Source organism: Rhipicephalus microplus, unplaced genomic scaffold (assembly GCF_043290135.1).
Source record: "Rhipicephalus microplus isolate Deutch F79 unplaced genomic scaffold, USDA_Rmic scaffold_14, whole genome shotgun sequence".
NCBI classification, from domain to species: Eukaryota; Metazoa; Arthropoda; class Arachnida; order Ixodida; family Ixodidae; genus Rhipicephalus; species Rhipicephalus microplus.
The window spans coordinates 33423515-33443343 of NW_027464587.1; the positions used below are offsets into that span (position 1 = coordinate 33423515).

Below are 19829 nucleotides of genomic sequence, written 5' to 3' on the forward strand. Positions count from 1 at the left end.
GATGAACGCAATTTACGAAATAGCTTGCCACAAATGTGTATTAGCATCCAATTAGGGATAATGAGCTTACAGTTAGCTCTATTAGGTTCTGAACGCACAGTGTGGCACGATTTTAGCTCATTGTAGTATGCGCCTACTAATTTGAACTCCAGTAAATTAAAACAATTTTATAGTACCCTTTATATTCTATAGTCCCCTGTAATATTTGTTGAAATATTCAAGTGCTCGAATATTCACACGAGCAATATTCACACGAGCCTACTTAAACATTGTAACTTTTGGTGTAACCGGGCTACTTCTCTGCTCCAGGTAAACTGTAATAGTTCTCCTTTCAAGGAAGCGTGCCCAATACTGGTGCATACTCACCAAGCAGTGGCCTGGTGTGGGCCTGGCGGCATATTGGAGACAGCTGCATGCGTTCGCAGCCTGGGCTCGAGGCCTGGCTGCAACGGGGTCGTATGCCTCCTCCCCCACCGATGGGGCTGGAGCACAGTGCCATCTGAAAGAGAAGGCACTCAGACTCTTTGTTGTGCACACCCTTCTAACATATATCAACTTCAAATAAAATTGAGCATAAATAAGGTTGAAAACTCAAAGCCGCTGAAGCAGCATAAAAAAAACGTGGCTGATCCTTCTGTAATAGGAATCAGAAACACAAAAGTAAAACGAATCTTCGTCAAGCATTCATGGTACACTGTTTTGCCACAAAGCTCAAGGATTCAATGGCAAAACAAGAAGTTGTAATGTCGCACAAAGAATGGCAGGCAGCTCGAAAACTGCAGCATCCCCGAGCAGAAAGGATGTATGAGAAGAACATGCGCAGGATGGGCGCGACTAACAACTGCCACAACTCAACAATTGAAGTGTATTGCTCACAAACAGTGAAGGACGCATGAAACGAATGCTTAAGTATACGTAGGATGAGCACAAACTAACAACTGTCCCGACTATTACTTTTTTGTGTGTGAGCAATGCACTCCTTTCGCAAATGTGACCGCTGGGGAAGTGAAGTGACCTGCACTCTAAACGCAAACTAGCGGTAAAAAAACATGATGTCTTGTGATGGAGTCATAGCGAGACAAACGCTAGCGGCCAGGCCATGACCTGTAAAAGTGTGCTTGCATCACAATGCATAGGGCGTCAAACTTTCAAGCGCACTTTCCATGCCTTTTTTCTGATAATAAAAACACTCTGTATCCACCAAGCTGTAAGTGCGTAAGTGCCGCCAATGGTAAATGGTGTATAAAAATAGCTCGCTGGTAGTAATCTAAGGAATGTACGCTCTGTGGTCGAGTCAAATCCCACAGTGCACTGTGAGCAAGGTGTCCCCAGACGCGCCCTGTCCCCAGAAAAAGCTTCTACCATTTCAGTCTTTGCACTCTAAAATAGTGAAGCATGCCATAGCCAACTTATGCATCAACAATGCTCTGAACAGAAGCTGCCATCACTCGATGGAGCAAAGCTTTCACGAACAGGTAAAACGTCTGTAGGCGGCTCGCTTTCCTAAAGCGTCCCCTAAGGCAGTAACTGAGACAAAACTAAAAAAGTTGAAACAAGCAACCAAAGAAGGACGAGTTAGCAGTGCTAACAATACTGCTAATGATGACCGCAAGCGAGTAGAAGTAATGCCTTACATTCATAAGGTCTCACATAACATGAAAATGGTTGCCATGTGGCATGTTGTTCGCGTTGTGTTTTCATCGCCGTGTAAGCTATCAAGTCTCCGGTAAGATCGATGGGCGGAAACCTAAGAATGCTTTTTGTACCAGCCATAAATCATCTTTCACTGCCTGCCCCATCACAACGGTTATTTATTGCATTCCATTGTCGTGTGGTTGTGTGTATATAGGAGAGACGGGACGATGCATTTATGTCCAACTAAAAGAACATAAAGCGTCTATCAGGTCGGGAGGAGGAGCAAATCTGTCTGCTCATTGCCTGGTGTGCGGCTGTCCTCGTGATCTGAAAGGTACGCAAATAATAACCTACAACAGATAACAAACAAAGAAGACGAACACTGTGACGTCATTTTAAACACCTTCCTTGGTCATCAAAAGGCAGATACAGGCCGCATCCACCTTCGAGTTAATGGAACTGATGCCTCATTTGTAACAGACTTTGTTGTCGATCAGGACATTCCAGTAACATTAATTAAGCGGAGCAGTCGCTGAGCAACTGGGTCTTTTACTTAGACTAGCTTCAGTGGACCAGCGAGAGCTATACGAGGCCGCGAAACATCATGCAGACATTTTCAACAGACTCGGCAGCTTGAAAGGTATCATCCACCGTATGAAGCTTAAGCCTGGTTTCCAAGGAGTCGTCAGACCGGCAAGGCGAATACCAATCGCACTTAAAGACCATGTCAAAAGGAAACTAGACTGCATGGAAGACGAGCACGTAATACAGAAAGTGACTGGGCCGACAGAATGAGCGAGCTACATGGTCACGATGAAGAAAAAAGATAAAGTACGCATTTTTCTCAACCCTACTGAACTCAACAAAGCACTTCTAAGGAAACACTACCCTAGGCCGATTTTAGAAAACATTGCGCTTTCACTAGCGGGAGCTAGGTACTTCTCGACACTTGACGCTGCTTCGGGCTTCTGGCAGATTAAGCTTGACGAAGACAGCTCCAAATTTTGCACGATGAGCAACCCCTTTGGCCGGTACAGATTCTTGCGGATTTCGGAATAGCATCAGCACCAGAAATTTTCCAGCGAGCAATGCAGAGAATATTGGAAGGCCTCGAGGAAACTGCAGTTGTAATGGACAATATTATCGTGTGGGGAAATTCAAAGCAAGAGCATGGCCGCAACCTTGTCAACATGCTAAACCAGTGTCGGGAGCACAACTTGAAGTTGAGCCACGCAAAATGTCATTTTTTGCAGAAATCTGTCAAGTACCTCGGTCATGTTCTGACTTGGGAAGGACTCAGCCTCAATAAGGAGTGGCTGGAGGACATACTTCAAGTTCCACTCCCACACAGCAAGAAGGAACTGCAGACATTCCTAGGTATGATTACCTTTGTTTCCCGTTTCATTCCACATGTCTGAAACCATAACTCCACTTCGTGAACTTCTAAAGAACGACGCAGCATGGTTCTGGGAAGACAGACACCAGGCTAGTTTAGAAGCCCTTCGTGAAGCTTTAACAAAGGTGCCCATTCTCGCATACTACCAGAAGAACAAGCCCATCATGCTTTCGGTAGATGCCAGCCAGAATGGGATCAATGCCGTGATTACGCAAAATGGTCATCCAGTAGCAACTCGTCGGGCCCTCTTTTGAAAACTCCACAGAGATACGTGCAGATAGAAAAGAAATGCTTGCAATCGTGCACGGTGGTGAAAAGTTTCAGGACTACTAGTTTGGGCAGCCTAAGGTTAGAGTAAAGTCTGATCACAAACCGCCTGAGATGATCTTTCAGAAACCTTTGTGCCAATGCCCACTTTGACTTCAGTGCATGCGCCTCAACCTGCAAAAATTGTGCGAGTGATGTATACGCCAGGAAAAGAGCTTTTTGTAGCCAACGCCATTATCCCATTTCCCAAGTCCAATTTTGAGTTAATACGATACGCACTTTCATGTCAATTCAATGGCCTATCTTCCAATTTCAGACAAATGCCTGAACCAGATTCTGCAAGAAACAGAAAAAGAACAGACCATGTGTCAACTTCATGACTACGCAAGCCCAAGCTGGCCCAACAGCAAGCATGACGTCATTCCAGAGTTGTGCAACTACTGGAATATTCGTGACGAGCAACACACGGAAAGTGGCATCGTGCTTCGCAGCAACAGGCTCGTTATCCCTCCAAAAATACATGGGGACATTCTCTTTTGTCTGCATGCTGCACACGCGGGAAGAGAAAAAATGAAAGCACGTGCTCGTATTTGTCTATTTTGGCCAGGCATTAATGGTGACATAGACGAAACAGCACGACGCTGTAAATTGTGCAAGCGGCATAGACCTAGAATGCCAGAATGCCATTGGACAGCCATGAAACACCAAGTTTACCTTGGGAGGTCACTGGAGCAGACCTCTGCTACCATCAAGAAAATTAATACTTGGTTGTTGCTGACTTTTACTCCTTTTTTTATGAAATCAGGGCTGTGCAGTCTTCATCAGCGAGCAAAGTGATCTGTGCCTTCACGGGTATTTTTGCTACGCATGGCTTCCCAAGCAGACTCATCAGAAACAATGGACCACCGTTCAGTAGTCAAGAGTTTCAAGACTTCACCAGCCAGATAGGAACAAACCATGTTTTATCGAGTCTATACAATCCTCGCTCTAACGGCATGGCCAAGCGAGCAGCGCCGGAGGCCAAAAAATTACTACAAAAGTATCACTTTGGCTCTTTTGACTTCTGCGCTGCCTTGCTAAAGTGGCAGAACACACCGCGCAATGACCTTTTGAAATCTCCTTCGCAGCGACTCATGGGTCGGCTGACCAGGACGCTCATACCAGTTCCGGCTACCCACTTACAGCCTCAGACGGTGCAACCAAAAGACGTCCAGCAAAGACTGCAAGGCATCCATCACAAGGAACGCACCTACTGCAACAGGTGCCAGGCATCTACCTGAGCTGCCACTGGGTGCCAGGGTCACTGTATATAGTGTACCTTCGGGAACATGGTCACCCGTCACAATCATCAGGAAAGGTAACAGCCCCCGCTCCTACATACTGGAAGGGGAAGATGAACGACAGTTTTAGAGGACAAGAGAACACCTCAAACCATCTCGCACACCTACCGGGCAAGATGCAGTGCCACCTGTCCCTCTAGCCACTAAGACGTCTGAGTCTGCTATGCAACAACCAGTGCAGAAAAGCCAACGAAAGTGTCATCAACCGATTCGATCCCATAGCCAGAACAGTATTAAACTGGCTCAATAAACAAAAAAAAAGGGAGATGTGATGTAGCGATTGCGTCGTACAAAGCCTTGCACACGCGCTCATGTGCAACAAGATACGCCCTTTTGCTCGGGGCTATATAATCTGTAGCTTTCCGGAATAAAGCCCTCTTTTCCCACATCCCCACCCGCCTCGAGCGTGTTACATGGGTGTTACAGAGGAGGGCTCCGGAAATTTCGACGACCTGGTGTTCTTTAACATGCACCTTAATTTAAATGTGTTCACACCGGCCTCAAGAATTTTCACCTTTGTCTAAAGTGCGGCTGTCGCAGCCGCGATTCGTTCCCATGACCTGGTCAGCAGCAGAGTGCCTTAGCCACTAGACCACCATGGCAGGTTAAAGAAGTGACGCAGATGAACACCAACTAACAACTGATTTTCATTAGAATATTAATCAGTTGTGCTGGGAGTTGACATAACTCTTCACATTAGGCAGAAGACAAACCACGAATGACCGAGACACGGAAAGACATTTTTTTTAATGAACGTTACTGTGTTATCTGTTAGATTTTGTTGCTATATAACCATTATAACATTTGCTTTATGTTCATGTTTCATTTTTGTTAAACATAAGATAACATGTACCATCAAATCAGTGCATGAGATTGCCATGAGAATCTCTCGAGGAACATTTATGTTGGCTGTACAAACACCGATCCATAAAGGGTATCTTGCCATTTACCTCAGGCCATTCCAAGATAGTCAAGTCCGGCAGTATTTATGCTGCGCTGCGAGTTGGGATCTAGAAAACATGCGCACATACGATTAAAAAAAAAGTTTCCTGAGCCAAGTTGAAAGGCTGAAGTCAGCGGGCTACCCTGATGCTGAAATTTTGAGGAGCTGACAAAAGCTTGTCAAGTGGGTCAAAGATATTAATTATAAGCGTAGGAGAACAGAGTGCATGTGCAATGAAAGGAGACCAGTTGTGTTGCCTTAGGTGCACAGGTTGTCACATTCATACTCAAGCCTACTCGCACTTGCAGGCAGCCACTCCTGTTCCCAGTCACGTCCACTCACATTCATGAGTGCTCACTCATGTTCATACTCTCTTCTAATCACACTCATCAGTGCCCACTCTCATTCACACTGAAACCTACCCACACTCGTAGGCACTCATGCTCCCGAGAACCCACTCACCTTCATACTCATAATTTATTTCACGTTCAGACTTGCGTCAATTTACATTGACAAGTTCCCCCTCCCGTATCAGGTATCAGCGGTCAGAAGACGACAACGAGGAAGTGGTCTGTCGGTTGTGCGTGCTGTCTTCCATCTTAGTCGACGCCATACGCATCAGTTTGCATATAGATTTTAAATAGACACGCCTCGTGTCATTTTTATGTAACATCTTTGTGGTGGACGTGCTGGGTACTTCCCCGTCTTAATCACGAAGCTCCGCAACAGCCGCATCATCATAGGTCCAACCATGTCACAGGTTGAACAACCATCGTCTTCGCCACCTGCCCCTACCGTGACTTCTACATACGTCGTTCTACCTCCTGCTCGTGATCCCGGTGTATTTTCTGGTCAGGATGACGTTGACGTCAACAAATGGATCAACCGGTACGAACGGGTCAGCGCAAGCTATAGGTGGGACCCGACTCTTATGCTTGCCAATGTGTTTTTTTTACCTCGACGGCCCACCGCGAGTGTGGTTCGAGACGCACGAAAAGGAGATTACGAGCTGGGACTCCTTTAAAGAGAAGATCCGCGACCTTTTTGGCGACACCGTTGGGCGGCAGATCGCAGTGCGGAATCAACTGGCGGCTCGTGCACAGACGTCGACGGAGTCGTACGTCGCGTACATTCACGACGTCATCGCCCTATGCCGCCAGATTGACGAGCACATGAGTGAGTCGGAGAAAGTGGCCCATGTGCTGAAAGGCATAGCAGACGACGCATTTAATCTTGTAATTTACAACAACGTTGCCACCATCGACGCCATCATTAAAGAGTGCCGGCGTTTCGAAGAAGCCAAGAGCCGCCGCATTACTCAGCGATTCACCCGGCTGCCCAACACGGCCGCAACCTCATCGTGTGAAGCCGCCCGCCAGTCCCCCACGTATGACAATATGGTAAAAAAAAAAAATTACTGATGTAATGTCTCTTGATTATTCCATATTCAATTCTGATTAAAAAAATCTAATACTAGCGTACTCTTAATTACCCCCTTCAGGCACCGTGTGTACATATAAACTTTGGAGGCACATCATGCACCACGTGTTTCTTCCCATGGCTTGAAATGCTGCCAGAAAGCAATCTCGTGCAGGCTTCCCGAGTGGATAACTACTGGTCGTTTAGGTATATTATGCTGCGTATTGTAGCAGAAAATCACTGTGCTGGAGACACTACCTTCGATGATCACTCGTTATGCCATGTTCATAACAGGAAATCTGTTCAATTTATTGGCCACTTCATTCAATGGGAAAGGGGTTCATAATTCTAATATGCAACTAGTGCATTGCGTTTCATTTAAGCACCTACTGCATTTCAAAGATTTCCATTTATTCTATAATAAAAATTTGGAATTGCATCTACTGTATATCCTATCGATGAAGAACATTACAAGAAAAATTATGCCTCGTCCAGTACCATTAATTAGGGCATACTAGAATATTTTACTCAATCTAATGAGCACACCTCTGCCACTGGTAAAAGTAACAGATGATGATCAAAACTCTATTACTCACAAAAGAGTGGACCGTCCGAGAGGTCGGTTACGCTTCTTAGAGGAGGTCAGCAGGGATCCCATGGGACATTGCGGCCTCCAATGCGCGTGAGATTACCCGGCGTTGCTGTGCCGAGTCAGTGATATGCAGAAGGGACTCCCATGTATCTTCTGTGTGAGAAGCGTCAGCGTACTGTGGGCCCGTCTATGCCATGTATGAGGGTGGCCGATTGTGAGCAGTATTTGCAGTTTGGTGTCACGAGATGTGGGTATACCTTGCTATAAAGCCAGGGGTTGGGAAAGACACCTGTCTAAAGCTTGCGCCACAGGACGGCATCACGTCGAGGGAGGTTTTTGTGAGCTGGAGCACAGCGGAGACGGCCTAGTCTATAGTGCTGTAGAATGTCTGTGTAAGTGACCAAAGGAGTAGTAAGCAAGGATTTTCCTGCATTCGCATCCTGATAGGAAACTCACATGCACGGACGTAGAAGAGAGCCTCCTCGATGAGCCATCCATCAAGAGACTTAGTCGTTCACTTTCATGCCTGAAACACAAAACACATCAGCATAAATTTGACAGGATGGCAAGGTAACGGACTGGCTTAGACAGCAGTGGTAAATTTGCGAGCTCGAAATACAGGCAAAATGTGGCAATAAGCACAGACAAGAAATGCCACACTTATACTAAGATGCATAAAAGAAAAAAAAATGTGCTTTCAAGAGACCTGCATAAGTTTAAGCAGATGATGTTTAATAACAATTGTTGGTGTTTTGGATCTCAAAACCACAATACAACTGTAAGAAAGGCCATAGTGGGGGGCTCCTCATCTTCCACAATTGGGCGTTCTTTAGAGTGCATCTAAATCCAAGTTCACAGACCTACAGCATTTTATTTCCACTGAAATGGTGCCATCACAACTGGGATTCAATTGCGCGACTTTTGTGTAGGCAATTGAGCGTCATGACCCCTAAACTGCCATGACAGGTGCACATCAAGTTTAAAGGCCCCTTGCAACACTTTACCAAGTAACTACCAAATATTAAACTTGATGTTGTGCGAATCTCTAATTTGTGATATTGTAGGTAAATTTAGTGCAACTTGGAAATCCCTTGAAACACTCAAACAATGCTACACTCTTCTACTGTGATTCTTGAGAGGAAGAGTGCATGAATGTGTGAGTGTTTCAAGGGATTTTTAAATTGTACTGAATTTGCCTATAATAAAACCATTAAATAGCTCGAATAAAGAGGTTTACAGCCTCACTAATAAAACTGCCCTGCGAGCCACATGCAGCTCGCGGGCCTCAGGTTGCGGACCCCTGATATAGACGGTTTGGCACAATTTACGACGATTTTATCAGGTTGGCGCAGCAAATCTTGTTTGGCGCACTTTGGCGCAGTTGGCGCAGTAATGATATCCTTGTATTATGAAAGTAAATGAATTCTACTCAGAGGAAACAGCATTCAAGGCAACTGTAGAGCTTGGTTCATATTGAAAAATTGTTCAGCCGATGAGAAGGCGTTGTCTGAATCTGCTCTTCACGCTTGCCTCATTGGAACTGTGGTGAAGCAGCTAGTACAGCTGCTCTACCCTTTAAAAGCCAATTAACCTCCTCTGTCGGCACAGGAGACGGTTGGGACTTCTTTTTTTACATCACTTCTAGCAGAAGACTGATCATTACTGATACTCCTCATGAGCTGAAAGGTGCTCTCGCAGCAATGCTGGCTTGTCTCTCTCTCTTTTTTCTTATCGGTTTTATTAGAGCTTTCAGGGATGGAACAGGATACATGGGTTTTAGAGCAGTCCTGGGAGCGGGCAAAAGTGCTCTTTGTAGCAGGCTTGGAGAAGCCAGAGGAATGTTTTGGAGCGTGCTTGAAGCAGCCAGAAGGGCCTCTTCGAACAAGTTTAGAGCAGTAAGAGCATTCGGAGCAGATTTAGCCCTGTTCAATGCACCTGTGAGGCAACATTTGTTTACCGTAATTACTCGAATCTAACGCGCACCTTTTTTCCGGTTAAGCAAGTTCGTAAATCGCATGCGCATTAGAATCGAGTACGAAAAAGAAATGAACACGGTCATTCTATTGCAATCGGCATTTCCAAAATGGCCGCCCCCTATGTGCGTCGGCCATTTCTGCCTATGTGTTTCCCATGTGCGGCAGCACTTCGTACGTGTGCTGAGGAGTTCGTCATCTTGTAGTGCATTAGCATGGACGGCATGGAAGAGCCGACTCCAAAAACTCGACGAGTGCACCACGATGCCGCTTTTAAAAGAAAAGTCATCGCTTCTGCCGTAACGAACGGAAATCGGGCCACATCGTGGTCTTTCAAAGTTCCCGAAACGTGCGTGCGCGACTGGCAGAAACAAAAGCAGAAGATTGCCCACAGCAAAGATTCATGCAAAGGCTTCAGTAGACCACAGCATGGTTGGTTTCCGCAAATTGAAGAGCTGCTCGGCGAGTATGTGATTGAGCAGTGAGCGGCCTGTGACGACAGAACTGCTCCAAGTGCAGGCGATTCAGTTAGCCTTAGAAAAAGGGCTAATGCGGAGCCAGTTTAAAACGAACAGGTGCTGGCTAACTAACTTTATTAAGAGAAAAGGCTTTTCCCTCCGAAGGCGAACGGGCATATGCCAAAAGTTGCCGGAGGAGTACAAAGAAAAGCTTCCCAGTTTTCAGAGGTTCGTCCTAAACTTGCGGCACAACAACGGCTACCTGCTTGGGCAAATCGGGAATGCCGATCAGACGCCTTTTTACTTCGACTTGCCTGGCACCACAACCGTCGAGAAGAAGGGGGCGAAGCAAGTTCGCGTGCTGACATCGGGCCACGAAAAAACTAGAGTGACGGCAATGCTCCATTGCACGTCAGATAGGCACAAGCTTCCCCCGTACCTCATATTTAAACGGAAGACGCTCCCGAAAGGAGTCGTTTTCCCCAGTGGTGTGATCGTGCGGGCCAACGAGAAAAATGGGTGCGCGTTGCAATCGATGTCTTACTTTTTTTTTTTTTTGTCGTGGAAACCGGGCGCGCGTTACAGTAGAGGGCGCGGTAGAATCGAGTAAATACGGTACGCTGCATTTTTCAAACACTCAACTACATTGTGCAATAACCTCATTATTCCAACAGGAATTATATGGACACTGTCGACAGGTTTTTGCCATTGCTGCAATGTCCCATGTAAATTACAAATTGATAACGTGGCCCCGTGCATAGTGTGTTCTAACCACGGGTAAAAGAATGCGAGCAGGAGCAACGAACGCAGTTGAATCCGAGATCAAACGATCTGGCTTATTTCCACCACTCGGAGGGCACATGCGACATCATTCGATACTCCCGCCCAGGAGGCCTGTAGTCGAAGCAGACAGGAAGCACTCCATTCAACTTAGAGCATAAAAAAAAAGGAAAGGAGAAGGGAAGTAGGTATCACTCTAGCAACAACTAAGAAGTTTGCTTCTAAGGACGTGGTCGCGATCGCTGGCATGCACGCTAGCTCGGCAGCCGTCAGCGCGTGACTCGCATGCACTTCTACTTACTGCACTCTCATCGCGAAGAAACTGTGCGAAAAGTGTTGCTCTCCTCGAAGCGGTCGTATTATCGTACACCAGCGTTTTGTATACTTACGTGTGATCAGATTGAAGGAAGTTAACTGCCAGCCTCACTTCATACAATGTTAGAATTTGTTGCTATCGCATTCAATGCTTCACCCTCGCGGTGCAACTGTGACTTTAGCTGTGAACAGTCACTCATGCAGGGGCGTAGCCAGGAGGTGGCACACTGGGCACGTGCCTTCTCCAATTTTTTTTCACCATGGCATAAAGAGCGAAAAATGGCCATATGCCCCTTAAAATGCCCCCCCCCCCCCCCCAAATTATTTCAGGCTACGCACCTGCATCCAAGTTATTATTTTTTTATCTTAACGCACAGGCCTCAACCATCAAGCCAATAAGTGCGAAGCCCAGCGGCCAAATAAACAAGAATACGCGCATACGTTCGATTAGAGGTCATGTGCACCTGTCATTGCTAAGCTGTTCTGTTCCGGAAAACGGACACCACCCTCTTCATTTTGAGCTGCGTGATTGCCATCCTTTATTTATTTTCCGCATGCTACCATTAGGCTATAGGAAAGTAGTTTCACCGGAATGGCAAAGCAATGAACGTGATGGTGACAAATTTACAGCAAACTTTTTTGATCCGATATTGCGTACCTCTACAAAATGCTCGTGTAAGTGAATAAAGCAGTGCTAAAGAGAGATGCTCTTTTCGCATTGTTTTCGCATTAACAGCGCAGCACGTAGAAGGGTTAATGAGCTATTTGCACCGATGCCTGCGGTGCACAGCGATAGCGACCATGCTTTTAGGATCAAAGTTCACCGCTGCTCCTGAAGCGATCACAACCCTTATACAACTAAAGCTTTAACTGTTTCGATAAAACCAAAAAGACAATGTTTCAGCCACATTTCCATGCATGGTGCTTTATGACTTTTCCAAATTGCGATTAAGTTCTGATTGATTGATTGATTGATTGATTGATGGATTGATATGTGGGGTATAACATCCAGAAACCACCATATGATTATGAAAAACGCCATGGTGGAGGGCTCCAGAAATTTCGACCACCTAGGGTTCTTCAAAGTGCACCAAAATCTGAGCACACGGGCCTACACCATTTTCACCTCCATCGAAAATGCACCCGCCGCTGCCGGGCTTCCACAGCTGAATTCTGGTGCTGCGGTGCAATACCAAGCTCATAGGTGAGCTTGGCGCAGCAGGAGTGGTTTGGCGCAGGATAGTGCAAGTAAGCAATTTTCGGCGCACAATGGCGCAAATGGTGCAGCTGTTCCACTCCCGAGCTTTTCATTTTGCAAGACATGTTCTTTCCTCGATGTTGACCACACGGCATTTGAAAGTCTTTAAGGTTCAAAAACCCATCTTACTACCAATACTTCCAAAACCCAAAAAAAAAGATTGGCGAGCATTATGATAAGTAAACTTTGCACTATATGCAATATCAGGAACTTTTACATGCCTTTTCCAGGACAACCAAGCAGAACAACACTAAAAAGACTGACCCTGAAACATGTTATGACAACATTTAAATGCACTCTCCGGGGTTATAACACAAGGCTTACGAGTGATAATACAATGTCAAAAATACATTTTACTATATTGCAAAATCAAAGAAACTGCACAGGCAAAACACACCTCTCAGGAGTGTGCATCTTCGCCTCAACAGTGTTGCAGAAGAGCTTGCGTCTAAGAGAATCGCGGCTGTGGTTCACTTGACTGGTCGTTTGCTTGTCCTGTGCTGCATGAAACTTGAAGTAGTCTCCTGCGAAACAAACACATGTTGTACCTAAAAGGGGCACTGAAATGAAAATCATCAATTTTCATTTCTTTTTGTAAAATGGAAGGCACAATTCTCGAGAGCCAAGAAAATGTGCTAGTATGTATGAGCACATGCTGTGAGGTATATTATCTCTATAAAAGGTAGTCTCTATTTTCCACTGCATCCTAATGTTGCAACACAGTGTGGGCTTCTCGTCGTATGCTAGAGCAAGATGTTATTTATATGGCCGCTCTGCTGGTTACGCACAGGTGGCTATTTCCAATGTTCTCGTACCGACGTCACAACTACCTATAGTGGTGCGTGAAGCGGGGTCTGAAACTTGCATGGAACAGTGGGTCGCACTGAAGCAAAATATTCCTGCAAAGACTGGGAGAGAGGGTAGGAGGTAAAAACAGGTGGGGAAGTGGAGTCGTACAGATGATCAGCTAATGTTACCATTTAAAAAGAGAAATCTCATATACAGATCATTTCTGAAGGAGCTTTGGCACCAATATTTTAATAACACGTCGAGAGCAGTCGCGTAAATGACTAATAAAGCCATTACACCAATTCGAAAATGTAACTTTTGTTTCACAGTTATGCAACGGCGACCACATGATGTCCCTCATGAAAATAATGTGCGAGACCATTCAAGCCTATGTAGCATGCAGACATACTTATTAAGCAAACAAAAATATGTGGGATAGATATGTAAATAACGTCTTGCTTGTTTCATTTTTCATTACTGATGTAACTTTTTATTGTATAAAGTAGTATTATTCCTTTTTCACAGTTTGCACTTCTGAAGATGTATTCTGCATAATTTTTTCTTTTTTTTATTTGAACATACTGCAGGCTTTTCACGGCCCATGCAGGAGTGGAGACAAGAAAATACATACTAAGCATCGAAGGGAAAATATATAACGGAATAACAAGAAAGAAGATACAATGTCAAACAGCTCCTAATTCAAATTGGACACACTGTATTATGTTTATAAATAATTGAATAATGTTACAGCACACAACATTGTTGTCTAGTCTATTCCAATGGTGGATAGCTGACGAAAAAAGGGAATGTTTGTGAGCATTAACACGACTGAAAGGGTGGTGGATAGTTTCAAAATGGTTCAGTCGCGATGAGTGTTTGGGCAAGTCTAGAAGGTAATGAGATCGGGATATGCGAAATTGACCATGATATAATTGGTAAAGAAATTTTAGTCGCGAGATAATTCTGCGTTGCGAAAGAGGTTTTAAGAATGGTTTCAGAATGGTTCAGTTGCGAGTGTTTGGGCGGGTCTAGCAGGTAATCAGATCGTGATATGCGGAATTGACTATGATATAATTGGTAAAGAAATTTAAGTCGCGAGATAATTCTGCGTTGCAAAAGAGGTTTTAAGTTTTAAGGTCCAAAATCTGTAATTTCTTCAGTGTGCGAAGCTTTGTTGTAAAAAATCAAACAAAAACAAGAAAAGGCAGGAGGAAATAAAGAGCGAAAAAGAGTTGCAGTCATCCCATACTTCCACAATATATCTCATGGTTTGAAGAAGGTAGGCTCGAGATATGGTGTAGATGTAATTTTATCAGCCCCATGCAAAGTAAGCCAGATTTGCAGAATGACGGATGAGCGACTTAGTGGAATCACCAAAAAAAGTTGGACATGCCGTAAAACACAAATAAATTTGTAGATTGCGCAGTTGGTGCTGTTTACATGCTTTCTTTAATGTGCGGTCGTTGTTATATAGGCCAAACTGGGCGGTGCATTAATAAAAGGTTAGGAGAACATATGAATGATATATGCAAAGGAAGTAGTTCAAACCTTGTTTTGCACTGCAAAAGCTGCGGGTGCCAGCCTCGATCTCCGGGTGTGAGTGTGCTGGCACGCCACATGGACAAGTAAACTCGTGAAATAGCTGAAGCGTATTTTATTAGAGAACATGGTGACGGATGCGTGAGCCAACCTTCGGTGGCCTAGCATGACAAAGAGTTCGCGCTTTTAGATAAGGGTTAGCCATTTTATCACTGTACCTTCTTTTTATCAGACCGTTCCCCAGAATATGTCACGTTGCTCACGTTTGCTGTTAAAAGGTTGCCTGTTGTATATATTATCATGTGTGCTGCGAATAATAAAATTCATTGGTAGTCAGCGCTCGTGTTGTCCTCTTTGCTTTCCATGCCTCGCCTTTCGTCTGTTTCTTCTAGCACCTTCGTGCTCGCGCTGCAGCCCTTATTACCATGAATTCAAACCGACTAGCGCAAATAGCCATTCTTCTTATTGCAACTACCGGCAGCCGCTAAGGTACGACCGATCACCGAGATATAACCGCTCTGGCTTTACAACGAGCACCGACATTCCCGAGAAGCGCGTATTACGAGATCCCAGGACCGCTAAGAAACCAATCTCTGGCTTCTGACCGCAGTGTGACACCACCGCCTGCCCCTCACGTCAACCGATCATCGTCTCCTCGGCGTCGCCACTCCTCGCCTCCTACGGAAAACTAGTCGGCGCAGCCGTTGGAGGTGAGGTCACCGGACAGTCTTCGGTTTCAACAGAAATACCTCCTTTAGCTTCCATGTTTAAAAATAAGGTTTGAGTGCTTATGGATGGTGTACCAACAAAGGCGTTGGTGGACACAGGTACAACCGTGTCAGTGATGAGTTTTGTTTTCACCCGCCTCCTTGGACGAAAAGTTATGTTTCGTAGGGACCGCCTGACACGTTTCCTGGAGTCATTGGAGATGTGTTACAACCTGTTGGTGTCTGCACTGTGACTGTTAGTTTGGCGTGCTAGAAATTCGTTGCAGAGTTTGCTGTCTTCCCTCATAATACACATGACGTCATTCTGGGACTCGATTTCTTGCAGCTATGTGGTGCCACTGTTGATTGCCGCACAGGACAAATCACAGTAGATTCAATATTCCAGTTGCGTTTATGGAAAACTCGCCCAGTCAGTAAAGTGCTCTTTGCGTGTCCGTGCACACAGCTGTGCCGCCGTTGTCTGCAAAATGTGTCCCTATTGTCTATTCACCTGCAAGCGAGAAAACATTTGACGCAACCGTGGAGCCCGTGCATCTCAGTTGCATAAAGAAGGCAGTTCTAATGCCCTACTGCTGCTATAAGTTGCGCAAGGCCATACTGGTTTATGGGTGATTAACTGCTCTGATAAACCTACAGTGCTGCCGGAGGGTCTGAAACTTGCAGAGATTCGTGAACAAGTATTCTCACTTGCCATCCTTGCAGATAGCAGCGATTCCCCGGATAAGACCCGTTGCGATAATCTGCACGCCAGGGACACCACCATTATGGCTATGATTGACAAGTCACTCAACACCAACGAACGTAATGAACTGGCGAGTATTTTGCGCAAACATGCCAGTATTTTTTATTTTGCTCAGCATGATCCATTGTCATTATCTGCTTCTCGTGTAAAACACCGAATCGACAACATCTGACAGACCTCTCCGACAGAAACCATATTGTGTATCGCCTTCGGAACGCACAGTGATCAATGAACAGGTTGCTCAAGAAAAATGTAATTCAAGAATCATGTAGTCAGTGAGTCGCTCCAGTAATTCTAGTGAAGAAGAAGGATGGAACATGGCGATTTCGTGTTGACTACCGCCGTCTCAACGCCATCGCTAAAAAAGACCTATACCCACTTCCGCGGATTGATGATGCTATCCACTGTCTACCATCGGCCTATAACTTTTCGTCTGTGGATTTGAGGTCAGGCTACTGGCAGATCCCAATGCACGAGGAAGACAAGGAGAAAACGGCATTTGTAACAATTTAGTGTGATGCCGCTCGGACTCTGCAATGCGCCTGCAACTTTTGAGTGCTTCATGGACAACATTCTGCGTGGATTGAAGTGTGAAGTGTGTATATGTTACTTGGACGATGTGGTAATTTTTGGGCGCACCTTTTGTGAGCACAACACACGCCTCGGCCTCGTGCTGGACTGCCTAAGCAAAGCACGATTGGTGCTCAACTTAAAGAAATGTCGTTTTGCAGAGCGCCAAACACTCGTCCTTGGACACTTAGTAGACAAAGAAGGCATACAACCAGATCCAGCCAAGACGGCCGCAGTGGAGGCGTTTAAGCAACCCCACTCAGTGAAAGATCTGCGCAGCTTTTTGGGGCTTTGTTCATACTTTCACCAATTCATTCCCGGCTTTGCCAATATCACACACCCGCTCACGTGCCTGCTTTAGAAAGGTGCGCAATTTGACTAGACCCTGGAATGTGAGTCTGCTTTTTCGGAGTTAAAGTTTCTTTTGACGTGTCATCCGATTTTTCGACATTTCAATCATCTGGCTCCCACTGAACTTAACACAGACGCTAGTGGTATTGGTGTAGGTGCTGTACTGGTTCAACGCTTGGATAACCAAGAACATGTCGTAGTGTATGCCAGTCGCTCGATCAGCAAGTCCGAGCATAACTACACTGTCACAGAGCAAGAATGCCTTGCAGTAGTCTTTGCAGTGCAGCGCTTCTGGTCCTGCCAGTACGGACGCCCCTTTACCATCGTGACAGACCATCATTTTCTCTGCTGGTTGGTCAATCTGCATGGCCCATCTGGTCGACTGGCTCGCTGGGCACTTCGTCTACAAGAATATGACTTCACGGTTTCCTATAAAAGTGGCCGACGCCACACTGACGCAGATTGTCTTTAACGACTACCGCTTCCAACGGCAGAATGTAACGCGGACAACTTCGAAGCCTACATCACATCACTGAACCAACCATTTCCCGATACCAAGACCTTTAAGGATGAGCAACAAAGGGACAGCACCATACAGCAACTTCTTGCTGCCAAACCAAAATCATCGCCTACGCAGTTCTGCATCCGAGACGGGCTAGTTTACAAAAAGAACTACACCAGCACAGGCTCGCGATATCTTCTGTTAGTTCTAAAGAGTCTTCGCGTTTATGTCTCCCAGGCTATGCATGATGACCCAACGTTCGGTCATCTAGGCACAATGAAAACTCTTTGCCGTGTTCAAGAAAGATTCTACTGGCCCAAAATTCACCAGACGATAAAACAATACGTGTCTGGCTGTAATGAGGGCCAACGTCATAAGCGCCCAACAAGTGCTCCTCCAGGCCGATTACATCCGCTACCGCCCCCTAGAACTCCATTCAAGCAAGTCGGGATTGACCTTCCTAGGCTCTTTTCCCGATCTTCCGATGGAAATTGCTGGATAGTCGTCTGCACCGACCATTTAACACGGTACTGCGAGACAGCTGCCATACCATCGGCAACTGCAGCCGATGTGTCTTGCTTCATGCTACACTTTGTAATTCTATAACATGGACCTCCCAAAATTATAATCAGTGACCCTGGCTGACAATTCACAGCAGACGTGGTAGAAGAGATGCTTTGTATCTGCGCTTCAAGGTTTCGGCACTCTACACCATACCATCCCCAAACGAACGGTCTGACTGAACGAAGGAACAGAACTCTACAGTATTCTACCTTTTATCACTTATGCATTCAACACCGCACAGCATGAAACTACCAGCTATAGTCTTTTTTTTCTTCTATATGCTCGACTGCCTCGTCATACCCTGAGTACCATCTTCCCGTGTTTGGACCACCAAAATTCCTGCATATCAGACATCATCTGTCGAGCAGAAGAAGCCAGACGCCTTGCTTATTTGCGCACTCTTGCTTCGCAAGACCGCTCGAAGGCACATTTTGACCACCAACACCGACACGTGACGTACAATCGCGGTGACCTAGTGTTGCTGTGGGCACTAACTAGAAAACGTGTTTTGAGTGAGAAACTGCTAGCGCACTATGCGGGACCTTATCTTGGTATAGACTGTATCAGTGATTTAGTTTACCGCATAGCGCGTCTCCATTCGAACGGCCGACGGTCTGCAAAAACTGAACTTGCCCATGTTGCGCGTTTGAAGCGCTTTATTCCTCAAAAGACTGTTTAAATCGCCCAGTGGGCTTTGTCTGCATGGATGGAAATGTTACCACATATGCAATTTAGGTATGTGCCTGTGTGTAGCGGAGAACAGGGTCGTGCCTGACTAAGAGGACCTTCGGTTGGTGGCAATAGGTCTCTGCTGCGCGTTCATTGTATACCCTCGAGTCGACCGTTACGTCGCCTCTTAATGAACCCCTCTCGTAGACGTAACAATATGTATTTATCAAGAACTTCCCTGGGAGAAATAGAAAGGGGACATCAAAGCAACCCGCCTACGTAATTCATGCCTCTGATGAATAGATATTTAAATAGAGTATGAACAAAACTGTTTTGGAATATGTGTGAATAGATACGAGTACAAATGTTAATCCTGGTAAGCTGAATATGAGTATATAGAACCATAGGTTAGCTAACGAAAGTGCAACTCACTCAGACTCATTCAAGAAATAAATCTTGCGCTTTGGAATCACTCGGATTCATGTTTACCAAAATATTCCCGAGCCGAGCTCACTCCGACTCACACTCAAAAAAAAAATTTTCTTTAACTTGACTCACCCGGGCTCAGACTCACCAAAATATTATTCAGAAGCTTGTGTGGCACTTGTAACCCTTGAAGGATGGTTTGTTATTCGACTGCTGTGTCTTAGGTATAAGTGCGAGCCCGTGAAACCAGTCAAGGGTTACCGTTCAGCGCACATAATTTTGCTCGTGATAATGTGCATAATCTAGGTGGCCTGAAATTTAACCAGTGAATTTACGCAATGGCACTTTCTTTTTTCGTACTTTTTCTTTTTGGTACTTTTTCTTTTCAATAAGAGCCACTTTGTTGAGTACGCAGTTCTTCTTGATGTTAATTTTTGGGAATTTCAATGCACACTGCAACACATGCCTCGATTCTCAGACATGCGAGACTTCTTGCACAGTATGTTTTGTGCTAGTGTAGCCTATGAAGAAAGTTGTTTCGGCTGTAGCACGGATATTTGTGACTTCAGCGAT

General features: G+C 45.4%; 1 protein-coding gene across 2 annotated transcripts in view; it reads right to left on the reverse strand.

Annotated features, from left to right (window-relative positions):
- The window catches only part of LOC119180657 (protein aurora borealis), a 221392-nt gene that overhangs the window by 65274 nt on the left and 136289 nt on the right, over window positions 1-19829 (reverse strand). For both annotated transcript variants that reach the window (XM_037431768.2, XM_075882950.1), the window contains exons 7-9: window positions 12774-12900; window positions 8049-8118; window positions 367-499 (exon numbers count right to left, since the gene is read on the reverse strand). In XM_037431768.2, coding sequence (XP_037287665.2) covers window positions 367-499; window positions 8049-8118; window positions 12774-12900 — 330 coding nt within the window. The remainder of the gene's footprint in view (window positions 1-366; window positions 500-8048; window positions 8119-12773; window positions 12901-19829) is intronic.